Source organism: Cetorhinus maximus, chromosome 34, assembly GCF_964194155.1.
Source record: "Cetorhinus maximus chromosome 34, sCetMax3.hap1.1, whole genome shotgun sequence".
In the NCBI taxonomy this organism is placed as follows: Eukaryota; Metazoa; Chordata; class Chondrichthyes; order Lamniformes; family Cetorhinidae; genus Cetorhinus; species Cetorhinus maximus.
Genome location: NC_135912.1, coordinates 1,072,231 through 1,096,821, shown reverse-complemented (window position 1 = coordinate 1,096,821; position 24,591 = coordinate 1,072,231). Strand labels below are relative to the sequence as shown.

Sequence of the window (24,591 nt, the reverse complement as noted above, 5' to 3'; positions counted from 1 at the left end):
AGAGAGGACCCATTGGGGAACAGTGGGATATAGTGAGGGGGACACTGGGGAAGAGAGGGATATAGAGAGGGGGACACACTGGAAGCTTGATTGTTGCTTCTGAGTTTTGCAACCTTCCCTACTTTGCTATGTAACCCTAATGAATGATTTACCCACAGGATAACTCTACATATTTTAACACTGACTGTTTGAAGGACTTACCTATTCCTCCTCCCTGAAGTGTTTTGGTCATTCACCATGTCAGGCACAGGACATGAACCTGTGGGATACCAGCTTGGGCGTGCGATGAAGACCCGCCCGGCCATTTTGCGGAGCTCAGTGAAGGCTGCAGTTGCTGATGTTAAGCAGGTACGGCGTGGATTTATTAATGCTGCTTTGATTTTCCTTCATTAAAGAGACAGAAGCAGTGGTGTTTCAATTCATAAGTTTCAATTCCATTGCAAGGTCATCCTATACTTCATCATAAAACTTACAACACAGAAAGAGGCCATTCAGCCCACCATGCCTGTTCTGGCTCTTTGAAAGTACTATCCAATTAGTCCCAGTCCCCCTGCTCTTCCCCACAGCGCTGAAAATGTTTCCTCTCAGGCATTTGTCCAATTCCCCTTTTGAAAGTTCCTATTGAATCTGCTTCCGCCGCCCTTTCAGGCAGCGCCTTCCATTTCACAACAACTCGCTGTGTGAAAAAAAAACCTTCTCCTCATCTCCCCCTCTGGTCCTTTTCCCGATTCTCTTCAATCTGTGTCCCTCTGGTTACCGACCCTCCTGCCGCTGGAAACAGTTTCTCCTGATTTACCCTGTCCAAACCCCGTAATCCATTTGCCACAGTTTTGGCCGCTCACTTAATCTATCAATGTTTCTTTGTAGTTTTAAGATACTATCCATGCTGTGTACTATACCACCTGCCTTATTGTCATTGGCAAACTTGGAAAAAATAGCTCTCTATTGTGTTATTTAAGGTCAGGAATAAACATAGTGAGTGAATTGAATATTCGGTTGGCACTTCACCGGCTTTAAGACCAGCTGCCCTGTGGTTATAATATGCGGAGGTACCGTCTTGGGGGAGGTAAGCGCCTCTGATGGGCACAGGGGATCCCCTAAAGAAGATGCCATCACCACACCCCCCGCCCCTGTCCGTCTTCACCCGGCCGCCCTCCCCTGCCACACACATTATAATCTTTAGAATGATGGACCTGAACGGAGTTGGTGTATTTGGTGACTACTTTGGTGCCTTTGGAGACGGCGTGTTTGGCCAGTTCCCCGGGCAGTGGGAGGCGCTCTGGCCGGGATAGTGCGGCGCCTGTGGTAGTGAACGAGGTGAGAGGCCTCGGAGGCGACGCGCTCGAAAGCGTCGACAGCGAAGGAATTCGTGACACTCACGGCCTTGGAGGTGATCCTGGTGGAAGGGTGGATCTGGGTCAGCACCTTGTACATGTAAATGGAGTAGCTCTGCTGGCCAGATTCCCTCCTCTCCTTGGGTGGCTTCTCGGTGAGTTTAGCCAGCGATTGTTTCGATGCCTTGCAGGACACACTGCCCTTCACCGCAGCCGCCACCTCAGGCATCCCACTCGACTTGGACCAACTCCGATTATAGAGGCAGAGGTGGAATGAGGTATTTAGATGGCCATTAACTGGCTACTTAAGGGGCCTTAATCGGCTTAAAGCGGGGTCGGGGGGGCAAGCTGCCTGATGCCTTACCTGCACTCCTGTAATATGGGGGACGATGCAGGTGTTGGTGGGAGGGTGGCGCGCTGGCCAACCGCTTTGTTTTATGTGCCTACCACCTCCAAATACGCCAGTGGCGGCTGGTGGGGGCGGGGGTGGGGGTGGGGAGGCGTTAAATTCATCCCAGTGAACAGCCGAGGCTCCAGCGTAGATCCTTGTGGAACACCACAGCCAATTCCTACCCATTCAACTACATGCAGAGATGATTAGAGGAGTTCCTGGAGAGAGGTAGATAGAGAGCAGGTGAGTGAGAGAGAGGGAGGGAGAGAGAGAGAGAATGGAAGGATGTGGGGAGAAGGGAGAGTTAGGCCGGAGATCTGTTGGAGATGGCTGAGTTTGTTGGTGAGTTCTGTCACTAAAGATTCTTTTTCTCACAATAACCTGCATTTTTTTTTAACTAGACTGTACTGCTTGAAAATGGAGGTGTGTTGAAGAGGCCCATCCTCCAACTGCAAGGCCCAGCATTGAAGAGGACAACCTGTGCGGATATTACCAATGTAAGCTAAGCCTTATCCAAATTGTTTCTCTCTTAGAGTCCCTACCGCTGCTCCCTTCCCTGCTCCCCATCTCTCACAACATTTAAGTAGTATTTAGATGAGTACTTGAAATGCCATATTATACAGGGCTATGGGCCAAGTGCTGGAAAATGGGATTAGAATAGATAGGGGCTTGATGGCCGGCATGGACACGATGGGCCGAAGGGCCTGTTTCTGTGCTGTATATCTCTGTGACTCTCCTCTCCCTGCTCATCCTCTCCCCTCCCTTCTCGCCCTCTCCTCTCTTCTCTCCCTCCCTACACCTTCACTCCTTACGCCACCCCATTACCACCCTCATATACCTTCCCTTCCCTGTTCCACATCTTTTCCTTCTCCCCCCCCAAACTACCCCTCCTCTCCCCTCCCCTCTTCCCCATCCCCAAACCTCCCTGTTCTCCTCCTCCCTCTTCCAGTATTCCTCCTCTTGCCATCCATCCTCTCCGCTCCTCCCCTCCCTGCCCCGCTCCCCTCCCCACCCCACCCCTTTTCTCCCTAGCCATCCCCGCCCTACCACACCTTTCCCAATCCTCCTCGCTCCCCACCCGCTCAGCTCCTTTTCTCCGCAACCCTTCCAAGCTATTCCCCTCCTCCCTTCACTCCACCTCCTCCCTCCCCCACCCTACTCAGACACCCCGTCTCCAATTTTGCAACCCATAACCCACTCTAACTGAACTTTCTCTTTGTTCAAACTCATGATTCTCTGGAATCTCCCGATCTTCTTCAATCTCCTTCTTTGCCTCCTACACTCTTCAAGTTTATAAACAGCCCATGGTTGGCTTTGCCCAGTGCTCACTTCCTGACTTACCTCATCTTCTCTCCCGCTTTCTCCAACATTGAGATGGTCCCGCACTATCGTCTTTGGGTTTCCTTATTTCACTGAAGAAGCATCGAGACGGCAGTGCAAGACAAACATGGTCTCCAACTCTCGACGTGCTGAAGGAATCCCCAGTTTCCGGGGAGTGGGGACCCTTAACAATATCAGGGGGTCCAGCAAGGGAGGTTGGGTGGTCAGCAGGGTTAATGGAGCACGGGGTGGGTCATCAAGATGAGGTGAGACACTAGAGGAGGGTGTGGGGCCAGGGTGAAGGCAGCGTTAACTTTCGAGGACACAAAGTCAAGTGCCACTTCACAGGGAGCTGGTGCCAATGGGCAGAGGGTGAACCTTGTGCCGAGCACAAATAGAAATGATCAGGATTGAGTCTGAACCTGTGAAATCGGATCGTCACTGCGCTGCAATATGCAGAGCAGTCTCATTGTTCGTTAAAGCCCCTGTCAGTCGTGTGGTGATCACAATCCTATAGCATCACTCACCTGGGAAATATGTCAAAGAGAGCAAGACCCTTCTCCGAGACAGAGGTGATGCCTGGAGAAGACGTGCGTCACGTGGTTATGATCATGCGTCATGGTCGTCATGTGTCATGTGTCATGGCTGGTGCTGGTTGTTTAACAGGTGTGTATCTGTGTGAATCAATCTTCAATGTGTTTAAAGGAGGAGAACCAGAATACTACAAAAGCACCACGGAAACAACGGATGAGGTCCATGCGAGAGGCTGATGTGACAGAGAACGTGAGTGAGGACTCACTGAAGTAAGTCACTTTCACCAGGCTTCTTTCCTTCACAGTTCACTCCTTGCTTTAACTGATCGATGTGAGGAATGTCAAGTTTCTAATTGGATTGTTTCCACTCATTGACACTGTCAAGTGCTCCCCGCACAGATTAGATATGGAGTGAATCTCCCTCTACACGGTCCCCATCAAACACTCCCGGGACAGGTACAGCACGGGGTTAGATACAGAGTAAAGCTCCCTCTACACGGTCCCCATCAAACACTCCCGGGACAGGTACAGCACGGGGTTAGATACAGAGTAAAGCTCCCTCTACCTGTCCCCATCAAACACTCCCAGGACAGGTACAGCATGGGGTTAGATACAGAGTAAAGCTCCCTCTACACCGTCCCCATCAAACACTCCCAGGACAGATACGGCACGGGGTTAGATACAGAGTAAAGCTCCCTCTACACTGTCCCCATCAAACACTCCCAGGACAGGTACAGCACGGGGTTAGATACAGAGTAAAACTCCCTCTACACTGTCCCCATCAAACACTCCCAGGACAGGTACAGCACGGGGTTAGATACAGAGTAAAGCTCCCTCTACACTGTCCCCATCAAACACTCCCATGACAGGTACAGCACGGGGTTAGATACAGAGTAAATCTCCCTCTACACCGTCCCCATCAAACACTCCCAGGACAGGTACAGCACGGGGTTAGATACAGAGTAAAGCTCCCTCTACACTGTCCCCATCAAACACTCCCAGGACAGGTACAGCACGGGGTTAGATACAGAGTAAAGCTCCCTCTACACCTTCCCCATCAAACACTCCCAGGACAGGTACAGCACGGGGTTAGATACAGAGTAAAGCTCCCTCTACACTGTCCCCATCAAACACTCCCAGGACAGGTACAGCACGGGGTTAGATACAGAGTAAAGCTCCCTCTACACTGTCCCCATCAAACACTCCCAGGACAGGTACAGCACGGGGTTAGATACAGAGTAAAGCTCCCTCTACACTGTCCCCATCAAACACTCCCAGGACAGGTACAGCACGGGGTTAGATACAGAGTAAAGCTCCCTCTACACTGTCCCCATCAAACACTCCCAGGACAGGTACAGCACGGGGTTAGATACAGAGTAAAGCTCCCTCTACACTGTCCCCATCAAACACTCCCAGGACAGGTACAGCACGGGGTTAGATACAGAGTAAAGCTCCCTCTACACTGTCCCCATCAAACACTCCCAGGACAGGTACAGCACGGGGTTAGATACAGAGTAAAGCTCCCTCTACAGGTAGGTACAGAGTAAAGTTACCTCTACACTGTCACATCTAATGTGACACTTTCATACAGATGTTTGTAGCCTGTCGGGAGCTGATCAGCAGTGAGTGCTGAATACGGGATATTTTGTGTAGGATTGGAATTACCCAATGTCCTGTCTACCACTGGGATTCCCATGTCTGCCATGTCTTACCCTGAGCACAACCCCCTGTTATCACACACTTGTAAACCCTAAATACTCCAGCAAAACCTCTCGTAGGTTTGAACACACCTATTAAAGCTGGGGCCCTCGCTCTCAGCTGAATCAGACATAGAGGAGTTTGGCGTTCCAAAGATGCAGAAATCGATGGGAGAGGACCCCAAAAGGGTTAAATCACGGGAACAGATTGCACAGTCTAGGCTTGTATTCCCTCTCTATATTCCCTGAAGGGGTGACCTGATCGAGGGGGTTTAAGATGTTTAAAGGATTCGAAGGGGTCAATAGAGAGAAACTATTTCCTCTGGCTGGGGGGGAAGTCCAGAACACGGGGGCTGAACCTTCGAATTGGAGCCCGGCCGTTCAGGGGTGATGTCAGGAAGCACTTCCTCACACGGAGGGGAGCGGGAATCTGGGACTCCCTCCCTTAAAGAAACTGCCAAGGCTGGGCGGGGTGGTCAATTAGAATTTTTGAGATAAGATTGACAGGTTTTTTTTGCTGGGTAAGGGGATTAAGGATTGCAGAATCAAGGTGGGACACATGGACTTGAAACACAGATCAGCCATGATGTAATTGAATGGCGGAACAGGCTGGATGGGCTGAATGGCCTTCTCCTGTTCCTATGTACGTACCTACATCCGAACCCAAAAACCTCCAGCAATTTCTTTTCCCTCGCCCCTTTTCCAGTTGGTTCCTCCAGGAGGATGGGCTGAGTGCGAGAGCGGAATCGGTGGCAGAGTCTCAATCACCGCGGAGCAAGGAGATGGCGCAGGACCAGAGTCTGTTGGAAGAATTTGTGGTAAATAGTGGAGAGAGTACACACGGTCCATACCATACAGTAACCGGAGAAGGAACGGTAACCTCTATTGCGGCATGTCCAATTGTTAGAGTTTCTCATTATAGATATTAGGTGAATGTTTACATTTATCAGCAATTGGGAGCCTAAATGATCCTGTTTCCAACCCATTCTGTACCTGTCTTGGGAGTGTTTGATGGGGCCAGTGTAGAGGGAGCTTTACTCTGTATCTAACCCCGTGCTGTACCTGTCCTGGGAGTGTTTGGTGGTGACAGTGTAGAGGGAGCTTTACTCTGTATCTAACCCCATGCTGTACCTGTCCTGGGAGTGTTTGATGGGGATAGTGTAGAGGGAGCTTTACTCTGTATCTAACCCCGTGCTGTACCTGCCCTGGGAGTTTTTGAAGGGGACAGTGTAGAGGGAGCTTTACTCTGTATCTAACCCCATGCTGTACCTGTCCTGGGAGTGTTTGATGGGGATAGTGTAGAGGGAGCTTTACTCTGTATCTAACCCCGTGCTGTACCTGTCCTGGGAGTGTTTGATGGGGATGGTGTAGAGTGAGCTTTACTCTGTATCTAACCCCATGCTGTACCTGCCCTGGGAGTGTTTGATGGAGACAGTGTAGAGGGAGCTTTACTCTGTATCTAACCCCGTGCTGTACCTGTCCTGGGAGTGTTTGATGGGGACGGTGTAGAGGGAGCTTTACTCTGTATCTAACCCCGTGCTGTACCTGTCCTGGGAGTGTTTGATGGGGACCGTGTAGAGGGAGCTTTACTCTGTATCTAACCCCGTGCTGTACCTGTCCTGGGAGTGTTTGATGGGGACAGTGTAGAGGGAGCTTTACTCTGTATCTAACCCCGTGCTGTACCTGTCCTGGGAGTGTTTGATGGGGACAGTGTGGAGGGAGCTTTACTCTGTATCTAACCCCGTGCTGTACCTGTCCTGGGAGTATTTGATGGGGACAGTGTAGAGGGAGCTTTACTCTGTATCTAACCCCGTGCTGTACCTGTCCTGGGAGTGTTTGATGGGGACAGTGTAGAGGGAGCTTTACTCTGTATCTAACCCCGTGCTGTACCTGCCCTGGGAGTGTTTGATGGGGACAGTGTAGAGGGAGCTTTACTCTGTATCTAACCCCGTGCTGTACCTGCCCTGGGAGTGTTTGATGCTTTCGCTGAGTGTTCAAAGTTACAGCCCTTTGAAATCTCTGAATGTTTTGAGGAATTCAAAATATTATAAACTGCGTTAGTTTCTTTAGGACTGGTGAGAATGTGCAACAGAAAATCGGATTGGAACAGACTTCAGGAATTGAACAGAATTCAGCAGAAACAAACAGACACAGTTGCGCTCGATAACATTAGATTAGCCAAGAGAAATATTGAAAATGGAGATGGTGCACATCTATGGCAGTCATATCAAAACTATTTTATTGGCTGGGTCAGGATTCAGAAGACTATTAGAGCTCACATAGGGCAACTAAAGGTTTTTGTTGGGTGGGTTCACACTGATTCCCAGGGCATGGTAGCACTGACGAATGGTTATTGTATGAAGATGATGCTCAGATTCCAGCTGTGCAATCTGGTGTTGGCAATAACGTCAAAAACGTTAAAGCAGGTGGGGAACCCCTTGGATAGAATAGGGGTTCTTGTAATTGAGGGTCTGGATAATATTCTCCAAGCGCCACTGAAGAGGTGGGTCAGGTTCCATGTGAGCCCTTGGCCTTATCTCCTTTAGTTAGATGGAGTCAGGGGTAGTCCCCCCTAGCCTGGAGGCCACCTCATCTGTCACCATTTCTCAAGAACACAGGCAAGACACAGTCAGAGAATCAGAGGCCCCTACCAGCCTGACATTCGAGATTGGAAAGATGCTTGAGGGGATTTCCTCTATGATCACTGGGAAAACGAAGGGCAGATGGAGGTACTCAACCCGGCTCACAAATGGAATAGAGGTTTTTGAGTTGGGCATTTTCTCCCTTAAATGTCCGGAATCCTTCGATAAAGGTTCCTTCTCAAGGATGAATTTTGTGGTTTCCGTGGAAATTTGGAGCTGGCTTCAGTCCCACTGTTGTAGTTATCAGATGGCGTTCAGCTTGTGGACTGGCGTTGTCCATCAGGGGTAGCTCCTAGGCTCACTGCACTTCAGGGTCTCTATTACTGAGCTGGCCTGCGATGTTGGGAGCACAGTCAGTCAGTTTGCAAATGACACCAAAATCTGTGCGAGGGTGAAGACTGTAGAGGAGTGCGATCTCCTGAGTTAGAAACATAAACATAGAAACTACGAGCAGGAGGAGGCCATTCGGCCCTTCGAGCCTGCTCCGCCATTCATTACGATCATGGCTGATCATCCAATTCAATAGCCTGCTCCCGCTTTCTCCCCATATCCTTTGATCCCTTTCGCCCCAAGAGCTATATCTAACTCCTTCTTGAAAACATAACAATGTTTTGGCCTCAACTACTTTCTGTGGTAGCGAATTCCACAGGCTCACCACTCTCTGGGTGAAGAAATTTCTCCTCATCTCAGTCCTAAATGGTCTACCCCATATCCTCAGTCCTCTGGTTCTGGACTTCCCCACCATCGGGAACATCCTTCCTGCATCCACCCTGTCTCGTCCTGTTAGAATTTTATAGGTTTCTATAAGATCCCCCCTCATTCTTCTGAACACCAGCGACTATAATCCTAACCGACTCAATCTCTCCTCATATGTCAGTCCCACCATCCCAGGAATCAGTCTGGTAAACCTTCGCTGCACTCCCTCTATAGCAAGAACATCCTTCCTCAGATAAAGAGACCAAAACTGCACACAATATTCCAGGTGTGGTCTCACCAAGGCCCTGTACAATTGCAGCAAGAGATGAGGAGAAATTTCTTCACCCAGAGAGTGGTGAGCCTGTGGAATTCGGTACCACAGAAAGTAGTTGAGGCCAAAACATCCCTGTTCCTGTACTCGAATCCTCTGGCTATGAAGGCCAACTTACCATTTGCCTTCTTTACCGCCTGCTGCACCTGCATGCTTACCTTCAGCGACTGGTGTACAAGGACACCCAGGTCTCGTTGCACATTCCCCTCTCTCAATTTATAGCCATTCAGATAATAATCTGCCTTCCTGTTTTTGCTACCAAAATGGATAACCTCACATTTATCCACATTATACTGCATCTGCCATGCATTTACCCACTCACTCAGCTTGTCCAAATCACCCTGAAGCATCTCTGCATCCTCCTCACAGCTCACCCTCCCACGTTGGGTCATCTTAGATGTGATGTGAAAATAGCAAACTGTATTTAACCTGGATAAATGGTGCCAGGGGTGTTGGTCGGACCAACACAGAGTGCCCTTATCATTGATAAGAGGCTGAAAGAGTAAAAGATCTAGATTCTATTGCGAACAGATCACTCAAGATTCACAACCAGTGCAGAGGGACTGTCAATAAGCCAAACAGGACATCAGATTATACTAACAGATCCATTCAGTGCAAATCAAATGACACTGTTCCATCATTATACAGGCTGCTGGTTAATGTTAAACCACATCGAGAATATTGCACCCATTTTTGCTCCCTTCACTTGGTGGGTGATACATTGGCTTTGGATAAGGTCCAGAGGAGAACTACAGGAATGAAGGACCATAGTTATCAGATAGGCTCACTTTACAGCAGTGTAGACTTAGAGGCAACCTATAGAAGTTTATAAAATAATGAAAAGGCTGGATAGTGCGCCTAAACTGATTCCAGTTTAACACTTTGGGGAACAGCAGGAGGACTAGACTGATTATTGAGGGGATCCTCTTTCCCCAGACAGCAGTGAGTCTCTGGAATATGTTGCTTGCTGGTGTGGTGGCTGCTGTCTCTCTACCTTCAGGTGGGATTAGGACCTGTTCCTGACTGGGGTAGAGATGGGACAGAAGTGAAGTGAATGGTCCATGGGATCCCCTGGATTGGTTTGCATTGTCTGAGGGTTTTGTTTTTGTTTATAGCCCCTGAGCTTATTCTCTGGGATTTTTATTTGTCTGTTCAGGGAGATTTGCTGTGAGAGGGTCTGACTGTGATGTTCTCATCACCATCGGGTATGGAGTGGGGTTGATACACTCAGCAATCACACTGCATTCTCCATACATCTTTCCCCCTGTCACAGTTGATCTGAAAGATTGGATGTGCCTTCAACAACTGTCCAGGCTTGCTTAACTCATGGCCAACGCACATCTACAACAGTCAGACATTAACCCTTTGGCCTGCCTCTGTTGTGACAGAGCAAAACACACACACACACACACACACACAGATTCACACTCTCTCACACACACACACACACAGATTCACACTCTCACATACACACGCACACACACACAGATTCACACTCTCACATACACACACACACAAACACACACAGATTCACACTCTCACATACATACGCACACACACACAGATTCACACTCTCACATACACACACACACACACACAAACACACACAGATTCACACTCTCACATACACACGCACACACACACAGATTCATACTCTCACACACAAACACACACACACATACACACACAGATTCACACTCTCACATACACACACACACAGATTCACACTCTCACATACACACGCACATACACACAGATTCACACTCTCACATACACACGCACACACACACAGATTCACACTCTCTCACACACACACATATACACATGCAAAGACACACTCAAACACACACACTCTTACACACACTCACACACAAACTCACACACAGACACACGCACACACACACACACACAGATACAGAAACAGACACTCTCACAAAGACACACGCACACACAAGACACTCAACACACGGACACACACATACACACAGATACAAACACAAACACACAAACGCAGACACAGACCAACACACTCTTTCTCTCACACAAATACACTCACACACAGACACACACACACACACACACACAGAAACACACTCTTGCAAAGAAACACACAAGCAAACACATACAGAAACAGACACTCACAGACACAAAAATACAGAAACAGACACTCACAGACACAAAGATACAGAAACAGACACTCTCACAAACACAAAGATACAGAAACAGACACTCTCACAAACACAAAGATACAGAAACAGACACTCTCACAAACACACGCACAGACACACCTGAATTTTATGCTGATCAGGCGGACACGCGCCCGACCCGATCAGACATGAAATCGCGCAAGATGACATCGGGCGAGTGTCCCGACTTCACCCCGCGCTCGTGCGATATTTCAGTCGGCGGGTGCACACAAAAGTTGGAAGTCTGCCTGCCGACAGTTAAGAGGGAAATTAAACCCATTACTGGTGCAATTGTCTGTCGTTTTACGTAGCCCGTGCTTGCAGTTAGCGGATGGGTTAATCGGCCAGGCGGCCGTCGCATTTTTCATCAAACCTCATCCACGGGCGGGATGAGATTTCGGTGATGAAATAAAATATAAATAAATTTCTGTGGACAGCATTTTCATTGGCTAAACTTTCAGGTAACTAATTATGATGCATGGACACTTTTTTTCAGCTTTTGAAGCCTTTATTTTTGCTGTTTCAGGTCTTCAGCTCCCTGAGGCATCTCTCTGCCCCCAGGGACCTTCCTGTCAGTGCTGCCCGCTCCCGTGTCAACATCATCGCCTACCCCCACCCCGGCAGTGCTGAGCTTTCCAGCGGGGGTTGTCATGCTGACTGCCCGTTAATTGGCCAGCCTGCGGTCAGGGCCCGATCGCGGTCTGTGGTCCATTTCCTGGCCAATCCCAGGCCTGCTGATCACACTCGCCCGCCGAGCTGAAAATTCAGGCCATAGGCACACGCACACACACTGACACACACACACTGACACAGACACAGACTGACACAGACACACACACAGACACACTGACACAGACACACACTGACACAGACACAGACTGACACAGACACACACACACACACACACTGACACAGACACACACTGACACAGACACACACACACTGACACAGACACACACTGACACAGACACAGACTGACACAGACACACACACACACACACACACAAACTGACACAGACACACACTGACACAGACACAGACTGACACAGACACACACACTGACACAGACACACACACACACACACTGACACAGACACACACTGACACAGACACAGACTGACACAGACACACACTGACACAGACACACACACACACACTGACACAGACACACACACACACACTGACACAGACATACACTGACACAGACACACACACACACACACACACACTGACACAGACACACACACACACACTGACACAGACACAGACACACACACACACTGACACAGACACACGCACACACACTGACACACACACACTGACACAGACACAGACTGACACAGACACACACACACTGACACAGACACACACACACACACTGACACAGACACAGACTGACACAGACACACACACACTGACACAGACACACACACACACACTGACACAGACACACACTGACACAGACAGACACTGACACACACACACACACTGACACAGACACACACTGATACACACACACACTGAAACAGACACATACAAACACACACTGACACACACACACACACATATAAACACACACACATACAAACACATACACACAGATACGGACACAGGCACACATGCACAAACAGACACACATATATGGAGATGAGGAGCAATTTCTTTATCCAGAGAGTGGTGAGCCTGTGGAATTCGCTACCACAGAAAGTAGTTGAGGCCAAAACATTGTATGTTTTCAAGAAGGAGTTAGATATAGCTCTTGGGGGTGAAAGGGATCAAAGGATATGGGGAGAAAGCGGGAGCAGGCTATTGAGTTGGATGATCAGCCATGATCATAATGAATGGCGGAGCAGGCTCGAAGGGCCGAATGGCCTCCTCCTGCTCGTAGTTTCTATGTTTCTGTACGTACAAACACAGACACGCACACACAGACACACACACACAGACACACACACACAGACACACACACACAGACAGACACACGCACACACGCACAGATACAGACACAGCCACACATGCACAGACACACACACACACACAGACACACACACACAGACACAGACACACACACACACGCACAGATACAGACACAGCCACACATGCACACACAGACACTCACACACACATACAGACAGATACAGACACAGGCACTCACACACATAGATACACTCATACAGACACACACACACACACACACACACGAATGTGTGTCCAGTACTTGGTGCTTGAAACAGGTTTGAACTAACCAATGTCCTCTTTCCCCGAAATACTCACTCGGGGTCCGAATCCGCAGCCTCGTCCACTTCATCTGAGCATCACCTCCAGCCTGGAGGAACCAGCCGTGCCAGCCATATACGCTGAGGACATATTTAACTACATGACCCAGCGAGAGGTCAGTTCCACTAGAGTCTCCTATTGCCATAGCGAGGGGATCGGAGCGGAGGGAGAGAGGGGGAGGTGGGATAAACGTGGGGAAGGGGCTGGCATCAGAAATCACTCCGATAAGCAATCGATCCGTTTCATCCCGATAATGCCAGAAGTTTTATGAAGAGGAGATTCGCGGAACTATTGGGAAAAATTGAACAGGCTGGGGATGTTTCTGTGGATAGGTGAAGGCAGAGGTGTAGCCATTCAGAGGCCTTTATTATGAAAGGATTTGATAGGGTTGACGTAGAGAAGATGTTTTCACTTGTGGGGGAAACCAGACCCAGGGGCTCTCTCAATGTGAGAGAGTCACTAATAAATCCAAGGGGGAATTCAGGGGAAATGGTCTTTACCCAGAGAGTGGGGAGAATGTGGAACCTGCCCCCATGGGGATTGGTTAAGGTGAATAGTGTAGATACGTTTAAGGGTAAGCTGGATAAATGCATGAGGGGGAAAGGAATAGGAGCATATGCCAATAGGGTGAGATGGAGAGGGGGTGGGAGGAGGCTCATGTGCAGCAGCGACACCAGCACGGAGCAGAACCATAGTGAGCTTATAGCTGGGTCCAATCCCCCAGGCTGAGGTTCCTCTCTTTCCAGTGATCAGGAGCATGATACTCCAGGCTAATATACCCCTTCCCTTCACCGCCACCCCGCTCTGGCTCCGCTGGTTGCCGGACAAAAGCAGCTCTTGCACCAGGCACGGAGTGATGGGGGCGCGGAGTTTAATCTGTAACGTGTCTAGTAATGCCAGTCACCTTGCCTTGTGCCAATGCGCTCTGCCCGATCCTGAAGGAACAGCAACAAGGCAGAGCCAATAGACAACACTCCCAGAGTCTGAAGCCTGTGGATTAGAGACCCACTCCAGAGACTCCAGTTGGGAATCTCACATTACTATCTCATCCAAAACATGACACCTCCAACAGTGAGGCACTCCCTCAGTACTGACCCTCCGACAGTGCAGCACTCCCTCAGTACTGACCCTCTGACAGTGCGGCACTCCCTCAGTACTGACCCGCCAACAGTGCAGTACCCACCCCAGTACTGACCCTCCGACAGTGCAGCACTCCCTCAGTACTGACCCTCCGACAGTGCAGCACTCCCTCAGTACTGACCCGCCAACAGTGCAGTACCCACCCCAGTATTGACCCTCCGACAATGCAGCACTCCCTCATTACTGACCCTCTGACAGTGCAGCACTCCCTCAGTACTGACCCGCCAACAGTGCAGTACCCACCCCAGTACTGACCCTCCGACAATGCAGCACTCTCTCATTACTGACCCTCTGACAGTATGGGACTCCCTCAGTACAACAGTACAGCGCCCTCTCAGTAGTGACTCTCTGACATTTCGGCACTCCCTCAGTACTGACCCTCTGAGGTGTAGTGCTTCCTCACTACTGGCCCTCCAACAGTGCGGCACTCCCTCAGTACTGACCCTCTGAGGTGCAGTGCTTCCTCAGAACTAGCGCTCCAACAGTGCAGCACTCCCTCAGTATTGACCCTCTGACAGTGCGGCACTCCCTCAGTACTGACCCTCCGACAGTGCAGCACTCCCTCAGTACTGACCCTCTGACAGTGCGGCGCTCCCTCAGTACTGACCCTCCGACAGTGCAGCACTCCCTCAGTACTGACCCTCCGACAGTGCGGCACTCCCTCAGTACTGCCCCTCCGACAGTGCAGCACTCTCTCAGTACTGACCCTCTGACAGTGCAGCACTCCCTCAGTACTGACCCTCCGACAGTGCGGCACTCCCTCAGTACTGACCCTCCGACAGTGCGGCACTCCCTCAGTACTGACCCTCTGACGGTGCGGCACTCCCTCAGTACTGACCCTCTGACGGTGCAGCACTCCCTCAGTACTGACCCTCCGACAGTGCGGCACTCCCTCAGTACTGACCCTCCGACAGTGCAGCACTCCCTCAGTACTGACCCTCTGACAGTGCGGCACTCCCTCAGTACTGACCCTCCGACAGTGCGGCACTCCCTCAATACTGACCCTCCGACAGTGCGGCACTCCCTCAGTACTGACCCTCTGACACTCAATACTGGCACTGCAGGACGTTGGCCTGGATTATGGTGCTCATGCTTCTGGAGTGGGGCCTCGAACCGAGGGCTGAGGGAGGTGAGTGCGAGGCACCGAGCTGTGAAGTGAAGCAGGTGGACTGGCACATTAGACCCCGGGAGTGGGTTTAGCTGCCTGCTCTTTGTCATATTGGCATGGAAGTTGAGCTCCTGAAGCAGGACAGGGCAGCCTTGTCATTGAAAACACAGCGGAACGATGGGTGGGGGGCGGTGAAAGCCATTTCTTTTGTGGGGGCTGTGGGAAACTGCGATGTGAGCATTCGCCCTCTCTGGGAAATCATACAAACGGGCTGTGTCTGTGTGACCTCCCCCCCTACAGAAGCAGTTTGCGCTACCGAGCTATCTAAACCGACAGCCAGAGATCAGCGTACACATGAGAGCCATTCTGATTGACTGGATGGTGGAGGTCCAGGTATGTTCTGGGGGGGGCGGGGTGGGCGGTGAGGGTGGGAGGTGGTGGGGGGGGGTGGGTCGCACTGATGCTCCAGGCCCTCAGGTCCAGCCTGGGCACTTGGGGGGGGTGACCATGGTCTTAATCTGCCCTGATTTAGGACCTGCCCTCCTACCCTTGGCAGTTGTGACATTTGCTCCACTCCTTTTCACTTATTGGCCGCTCCTCATCACTGTCCTTCAGCCAGTGGGTCAATTCTGCTTCCGCAGTTATCCGCCTCCACAGGCCCTGGTTCTTCCTGGGTTTCTCTCCCAGACGTGCTACTGACCGGCTGCTCTTCCCATGTGCGTCTAGCCAGTGTTTACATGGCGCTGCTCAAAGCATCAGAACCAAGCAAGGCCGTTTCTTCACTCAGTGTTTACCCTGCGCGCTCTGTCTCTCACGGCCGTTACTCTCCATCCTCTCTCTCTAACGTTGACTCTTTGCGCTTTCCTTTCCTTGGCTTCACGCTTGCTGTTAATCGATTCCCCTTATTTATTCCCCTCCCTCTCCCTCTCTGTCAGTCCGCCTCCCCTTTCCTCTCAGTGGGTTCACGTCCCACTCCATCGACCCCAGCACGTGCTGCTGGCTGACACTCCTGCGCCAGTGCCGAGGGAGTGCCGCACTGTCAGATGCCTTGTCTTTATTCCTTAACCAGCGTCGCTGAAGCGGATGATCTGGGTCATTACCACATTGCTGTGTGCAAACTGGCTGCCATGTTTCGTACATTGTGACAGTGGCTACACTTCAAAAAGTACTTCATTGGCTGAAAAGCACTCTGGGTCATCCTGAGGTGGTGAAAGGCGCTATAGAAATGCAAGTTTTTTTCTTTCCTCTGCTGATCTATGTCACATTCCTTCTCTCTGTCTCTTTCTTTCTCTGTCCGCCTATTACCCTTTCTCACTCTCTCTCTCTCTCTTTCACTGTTTATCTTTTTCCCTCTTTAACAGGAATCTGTTTTCTTGCTGTCCACAGGAGTGTTATGACCTGACCCTGGAAACTCTGTACCTGGCGGTGAAGATGGTTGACTGCTTCTTGTCCAAGCAGCTGTGCCAACGTGAAGTGTTGCAGTTGCTCGGAGCTACCTCGTTACTCATTGCCGCCAAGTTCGAGGTGAACGCTTCTGTCCCCACCGTCGCCCCCATTGCCCCACCCATCCCTTTCCTTTACCCCCATCTGGCTCCCTTACCCCCCCATCCGGTTCCGCTGACCCCCCCCCCCCCCATTCTGTTCCCCACTCGCCCCATTCACCCCTCATACCCCCAACCCCCAATCTGCTTCCCTCAGCCCCATATCCTGTTCCCTTGGCCCCGCCCCCCGCAATCCAGTTCCCCCACCCCCCCCAGTGCCTTTCCCCCGCCCCCATCCAGTTCCCTCACCCCACCCCCCCCACCCCAAGACTTTCCCCTCCCCATCAAATTCTCCTGTCTCCCGCATTCAGTTCCCCCATTCAGCTCACTCCCCCTCCTATAGCTCCAGTGCTGACTCAGCTACCACGCATCCTCTCCCCATCATTCTCTCTCTCTCCATCACACTCACTCTCTCTTTTCCATTACTCTGTCACTCACGTCCCCTCTTCTTCTCTCCCCACCACTCTCTGTGTCTCTCCTTGTCTCTCTGTCACTCTCCCATTCTCTGTCCCTCCATATCCATCACTCACCATCTTTCTCTGCCTCTGTCCAACACCCTCTGTATCCCTGCGTCTTGCATCTCACCCATTGCTCTCTACTTCTCTCTCTCCCTTTCTCCCCCTCTTCCCATCGCTCTCCATCTTTCTCCTCTGTTCTTCATTCTTCCTCTTCCCCCTCCCCATCACTCTCCATCTCTCTTGAGCACTGTCCTTTTTCTGTTCCTCTCTCCATCTATCTCCGTCACACTCTCACTCTCTGTCGCTCTCTCTCTGTTGCAGGAGTTTTGCCCGCTCTACGTTGATGACTTCCTCTATATCTGTGATGACAGTTACAAACGGGACGAGATGCTGATGATGGAGAGGACAATTCTTCAAGTGCTTGATTTTGATATCAACATCCCAACTGTGTACAGCTTCCTCCACCATTACTCAAAGGTAATCCCAAGGCCAACCGTCATTGGTTAGTCCTGCAGTTTGGGTATTTTCAAGTTTCTTTCTCCTATTCTGACATTACTGAGTCCTCCTGGGCTACAGCTCCACGGGTTAATGTTTGCCAATCGCAGAGATTCCTTCTTGTGCGTGAGGATTGGTGGGACTCCACTGGCATCTTGCACATCCCCCGGTTTCCATCGCTCCATCATTGGCGGCCGGGCTTTCAACTGCCTGGGGCCCTAAGGCTCTGGAATTCCCTCCCTAAACCTCTCCGCCCCTCTCTCTCTCTCCCTCTCTCTCCTCCTTTAAGATGCCCCTTAAAACCTTTTGGTCACTCGTCCTAATGTCTCTTTCAATGCTGTACGGTTCAATGCTTCTATAAATGGAGTAAGATGAACAGCAGAGTACAGAATGTCTAGTCAACGGTTGGAGGGGAGGTTTCTCTTGGGGGTTAGGCTACTGTCGATGTCTGAGCTCCCAGCTGCTGAGTGTGGTGCAGTATTGCAGGGGTGCTGCACTCTTGCAGCTAATTGATGGAGATTGACTGCTAACAGTGAGTCAACAACTGCAGTATTGTTGGCTCTTGAATCTCCAGCGATGTTAGCACAGGGGAAACGTCAAAATAGGACATAGCCTAAAAAATGAGAGCCAGACCTTTCAAGAGTGGAATTGGGAAACACTTTCTACACACAGAGAGGGTGGTGGAAGTTTGGGACTCTCACCCACAAATCGCAATTAATGTTAGATCAGTTGTAAGTTTTAAACCTAAGGCTGATGGGTTTTTTGTTAAACGAGGGTGTTAGGAGATCTGGGGCAAAGGCTGGAGTTAGGTCCTCGATCTGAACGAATGGTGCAGAACAGGCTTGAGGGGATGAATGGCCTCTTCCTGTTCCTATGTTCTGAACTGAGCATTTTGTTTTCCAAGTGTAGAGCACCGAGGTTGGGACGAAGACCCTGGCGTTGGCTCATTACATTTGCGAGCTGACCCTGCAGGACTACAGTTACGTGGAGGAGCGGGCATTCTGTGTGGCATCAGCCTGCCTCTGCCTGGCTATGAAGATGGTTGGTCCAGATGGAAAGGTCTGTGCCTATTGGCTTTGTCACAGGATGAGAGGGCAGGGGTGGGGATGGGGGTGGGGGGAAATCACACCGTTGGCATCGCGTTTAAAGAGGCTCCAACCCACCGCCCAAGGTCTCAGCCACAGGTTTGCTCATTTCACCTTTGTGATGTCACCCATTCCCCCCCCACCACCCCCGCCTCAGTTCGCCTGCTGCCAAAACCCTCATCCGTGTCTTTGTCACCTCGAGATCCACCTATTCCAACCCTCTCCTGGCCAGACTCCCATCTTCCACCTTCCGTAGACTGGAGCTTATCCAAAACTCTGCTGTCCCGTATCCTGACTCGCAACAAGTCCCATTCACCCGCTAACCCCCCTCTGCTTGCTGACCTACATTGGCGCCTCATCCCAACAAGGGCCTCGATTTTAAAATTCCCATCCTTGTCTTCAAAACCCTCCATGGGCTCACCCCCTCCCTTTCCCTGTAACTGCTTCCTACAACCCTCCGAGATCGCTGCGCTCCTCCAAATCCGGCCTCTTGAGCGTTCCTGATTCCCATCGCTCCACCATTGGCGGCCGGGCCTTCGGCTGCCTGGGGCCATGATCTCTGGAATTCCCTCCCTAAACCTCTCCGCCTCTCTCTCTCTCTCTCTCTCTCTCCTGCTTTAAGATGCTGCTTAAAACCCACCTCTTTAACCGAGCTTTTGGTCACCTGTCCTAATATCTCCTTACCTGGCTCAGGGTCAAATTTTGTTTGGTGATCGTTCCTGTGAAGCACCCTGGGACATTTCACTAAAGGCTAAAGGCGCTAAATAAATACAATTTATTTCTGTCAAATGGGAGGTTTCAGCCAGGCTCAGTAGTGATGGCAAAGGACAGTCCCAACACTCACACCAACAGCTGAGATCTCAGGTGCATTCTGGTGCCTTCAGGAGAGATGGGGAGAGGAACCTTGCCTGTGCAAGGCCAGCTCCACAGGGAACCAGCCACTTTCCTCACTCCTCGGACCTGTTTTCGCCGTTCCTTCTGCGGGTAGGTCCTCGAAGCGAGGAGGATGCTAGCCACAGCCCACAGCAGGAACCTGCACGTGGAGCCTTTGAAGATGGGGAGGCTGTTACACTGCAGCTACCACATGGTTCTGGCTGACCAGGAGACTCTCCCTCTCTTACCGCCTGCTATAGGAAGGATTTGATAATCAACCTGTTTGACTGCATCATGAACACACCTTCCTTAGGCCATCAATTCCTGGAGTGGGACTTGAACCCAGACCTTCTGGCTGAGAGGCAGGGACATGACCCAGTGCACCACAAGACCTCCCTCCCCATGCCTTCATCACCGCTGAGTCCAAATGCTGGAACTCCCTCCCTAACAGCACTGTGGGTGTACCTACACCACATGGACTGCAGCGGCTCAAGAAGGCAGCTCACCACCACCTTCTCAAGGGGCAATTAGGGATGGGCAATAAATGCTGGGCCCAGCCAAAGACACCCACATCCCAAGAATTAATAGAAAAGTCCACCAATCCTTCTTTTTCACTTTTTTTCTTTCTATTTTGCTTTTCCTCTCTTTCTCTCGCATTCTCTCTTTGTTTCTCTCTCTCTTTCTCTCCTCTCCGTTTCCCTCCCTCTGTCTCTTTCTGTCACCCCCTTTTTCTCTCCACATCTCCCTCTCACTGTCTCCTTCTATCTCTCTATCCTCTCTCTCTCTGTGTGTCTCTGTCTGTATGTCTCTCTTTGTCCCCTTCCCTCCCTCTCTCACTCTGTCTCTTTCTGTCTCTCTGTGTCTCCCCATCTGTCTCTGCCTGTCTGTCTTCTCTCTTTGTCTCCCTCTCTCTGTCTCCTTCTATCTCTCTCTCTCTGTCTGTCTCTCTTTGCCCCCCTCTCTTTGACTCCTTCTATCTCTCTCTCTCTCTGTCTGTCTCTTTGTCCCTCTCTCTCCCTCTCTCACTCTGTCTCTTTCTCTGCCTCTCTGTGTCTCCCCCTTTTTATCTTCTTTTCTCTCTCTTCCCCTTGACTCCTTCTGTCAGCCTCTCTCCCTCTCTGTCTGTCTCTCTCAGTCTCTCCCTCTCTCTCTGTCTCCCCCCACTCTCTCTCTCTCTCTCTCCTTCTGTGTCCTGTCTATCACTGTCTCTCTGTCTGTCTGTCTGTCTCTCTCGCTCTCTCTCTCTGCAGCCACATATTGTGAAGAGGGCAGAGTGCCACACCAAGCGGAGGGTATGCAGCCTCCTTGGCAGACTGAACGAGATGGTCAGAGAGCAGCCACACAGGAAACTGCGGGTCATTTACTCCAAGTACTCTCACCGGTAAGTCATCACATCATTGTAGCTGCAATATATACCGGGGCAGAATGATGTCTGGGGAAATCGTGACAAAATGGAGAGTCTTGTCAACAAGACATCGGCTCAAACTCCTCCAGATGGTTCAGAACAATTTTCTTTTAACCTGTTGCTGTTTCTGAGGGCAGGGGATGGAGAAAGAGGCGAGGTCACTAGGAGTTACTGCAGTCCCGAACTAGGAACGTTAATTCTGGGCACTGCATTTTAGGGAGGATGTCGAGGCCTTGGAGAGGGTTCCCCTCTCCAGGAGATTTATTAGAATGGGACCAGGGATGAGGAACTTCAGTTAATGCGGAGAGAGTGGAGACGCTGGGATTGTCCTCCTTAGAGCAGAGGAGGTTAATCACAGAATTATTACAGTGCAGAAGGAGGCCATTCAACCCATCTTGTCTGTACTGGCTCTCCGAAGGAGTGGCTCACCCAGTGCCATTTCAACACTCCACCCTGCTCTCTTGCCCACAAGTCCGTCCTTGGCCTGCTGCATTGTTCCAGTGAAGCCCAACGCAAACTGGAGGAACAGCACCTCATCTTCCGACTAGGCACTTTACAGCCTTCCGGACTGAACATTGAGTTCAACAATTTTAGATCATGAACTCTTTCCTCCATCCCCACCCCCTTTCTGTTTCTTCCCCCTCCTTTTTGTTTTTTCCAATAATTTATATAGATTTTTCTTTTCCCACCTATTTCCATTATTTTTAAATGTATTTCCACCCATCATTTATCTATACCTTTTAGGCCCTTTTAGTCTTATTTCACCCCACCCCCACTAGGGCTATCTGTACCTTGCTCGTCCTGCTCTCCACTCTTAATGAGCACATTCCTCTACATAATATCACCACCAACACCTCTTTGTCCTTTTGTCTGTGACATCTTTTGGTTACCTCCTCCTATCACTGCTTGCTTATCCCAACAACCCCCCCCTTTCTCCCCCCTCCCCCCTTAAACCAGCTTATATTTCACCCCTTTCCTATTTTTACTTAGTTCTGTTGAAGGGTCGTGAGGACTCGAAATGTCAACTGTGCTCCTCTCCGCCGATGCTGCCAGACCTGCTGAGTTTTTCCAGGTAATTCTGTTTTTGTTTTTGTTTTTGATTTCCAGCATCCGCAGTTTTTTGTTTTTATTTTTACTTTTATTTTTGTTTTTAGATCCCGTCCTTGACACCTCTGGGACTCCGGCACTGCAATGCTCTCCTGAATCAATGACTCCGTCCCTCCCCCTTTTTTTTTTCCTTCCCTGAACGCCTTGTATCCAGGAATATTTAAATCCCATTCTTGCCCTTTTAGCCAGCTCTCTGTTATCACCACAACATTGTATTTCCACATGGCAGTCTGCACCTGTAACTCTTATTTAGCACATGCTGTGCCTTCACAATAATGCACTACAGCCCTGATTTAGACCATAAGACATAGGAGCAGAAATTAGGCCATTCGGCCCATCGAGTCTGCTCCGCCATTCAATCATGGCTGATAAGTTTCTCAACCCCATTCTCCCGCCTTCTCCCCGTAACCTTTGATCCCCTTACCAATCAAGAACCTATCTATCTCGGCCTTAAATACACTCAATGACCTGGCCTCCACAGCCTTCTGTGGCAATGAATTCCATAGATTCACCACTCTCTGGCTAAAGAAGTTTCTCCTCATCTCTGTTCTAAAAGCTCTTCCCTTTACTCTGAGGCTGTGCCCTCGGGTCCTAGTCTCTCCTACTAATGGAAACATCTTCCCCACGTCCACTCTATCCAGGCCTTTCAGTATTCTGTAAGTTTCAATCAGATCCCCCCCCTCATCCTTCTAAACTCCATCGAGTATAGACCCAGAGTCCTCAAACGTTCCTCATATGTTAAGCCTTTCATTCATGGGATCGTTCTCGTGAACCTCCTCTGGATCCTCTCCAGGGCCAGCACATCCTTCCTGAGATACGAGACTTTATCACTTTCTCTGACCCTACCTAATAACTTACTGTCCCCGACTGTAGTGCTATCTGCCTCTCCCCCCAGTATTCTGGGCATCTCTGGTTCCCACACTCCTACCAAGTTAGTTTAAACCCTCCCCATATTAATTGAGTTTAAACTCCACCAGTTGCCATGGTAGGATTTGAACCCGGGCCCCTACAGCATTAGCCTGGGCCCCTGGACAACTACACCACTGACATCACCACAACACTACCCTTACCTTCCACCAAGAGGAGATTTAATGGAGTTCTTCAAAATCATTGAGGGGTTTGGATAGGGTCAATGAGGAGAAACTGTTTCCAGTGGCAGGAGGGTCGGTAACCAGAGGGACACAGATTGAAGAGAATCGGGAAAAGGACCAGAGGGGGAGATGAGGAGAAGGTTTTTTTTTTAACGCAGCGAGTTGTTGTGATCTGGAAGGCGCTGCCTGAAAGGGCGGCGGAAGCAGATTCAATCGGAACTTTCACTACTGCACTTGGAAAGGAGAAATTTGCAGGGCTGTGGATAAAGAGCGGCAGAGTCGGTGGGGGTGAGGGGGAGGGGGTTGGGTGGTGGGTGGAGTGGGACTAATGGGATCGCTCTTTCAAAGAGCTGGCACAGGCAGGATGGGCTGAATGGCCTCCTGTGCTCTTATCGTTCTCTGAAGAAAGCCTCGTCTTTTAGATTTTTTTAATCATTTAAGCAGAAAATCAAGATTAGTTAAAGGAACCACCCCACTGCTGTGGAGAAAGATGGTAATCTGTCCTAAATTTTACTTTCTCTTGCCATTTACTTCTCCAGAGTATCCTTTGAAGTCGCTAAACTTCCTGCTCTGGGAGCCAAGGAGTTGGAGGAATTGGTGTCCAGGGAGGAAGATTCCGACAAACCCAATGGCGGATGTTTGGAACGGTGACCGCATCACTCCGCACCGATACCTCTCTACCCTCCTTCCCTCGTGCCAAGCTTTCTCAAGGCAGCAGCTCTCGAGTGCCCAGTCCAGCTTCCTGGTCGGCTGGTCACTGGCCCACCGACCCCGCACTTCACTGAATGTCCAGGAGCATCTGTGCCCCACTACCTGGCACCAAGACCCACCTCTCGTCAGAGCGAGATCACGCTCATTCTCCAGAACCATCACCACCCCCC

At 50.4% G+C, this 24,591-nt stretch overlaps 1 protein-coding gene across 1 annotated transcript; it reads left to right on the top strand.

Moving 5' to 3' along the window:
* The first annotated feature begins 285 nt into the window (after positions 1-285).
* On the top strand, positions 286-24,361 carry LOC144671701 (G2/mitotic-specific cyclin-B3-like). The gene is made up of 11 exons (XM_078533716.1): positions 286-348; positions 2,127-2,222; positions 3,751-3,848; positions 5,982-6,093; positions 13,424-13,522; positions 15,956-16,048; positions 17,042-17,179; positions 17,976-18,131; positions 19,059-19,208; positions 21,358-21,488; positions 24,250-24,361. The coding sequence occupies exons 1-11, from the start codon at positions 286-288 to the stop codon at positions 24,359-24,361; spliced, it is 1,248 nt and encodes a 415-aa protein (XP_078389842.1).
* Positions 24,362-24,591: the final 230 nt, after the last annotated feature.

Bases quoted from the DNA above. Each gene is read 5' to 3' on its own strand.
- LOC144671701 (XM_078533716.1), top strand. From the start codon at position 286: ATGAAGACCCGCCCGGCCATTTTGCGGAGCTCAGTGAAGGCTGCAGTT. The intron at 3,849-5,981 runs GTAAGTCACTTT...CCCCTTTTCCAG, and splicing joins GTGAGTGAGGACTCACTGAA to TTGGTTCCTCCAGGAGGATG. The intron at 6,094-13,423 runs GTAAATAGTGGA...CCGAATCCGCAG, and splicing joins GTCTGTTGGAAGAATTTGTG to CCTCGTCCACTTCATCTGAG.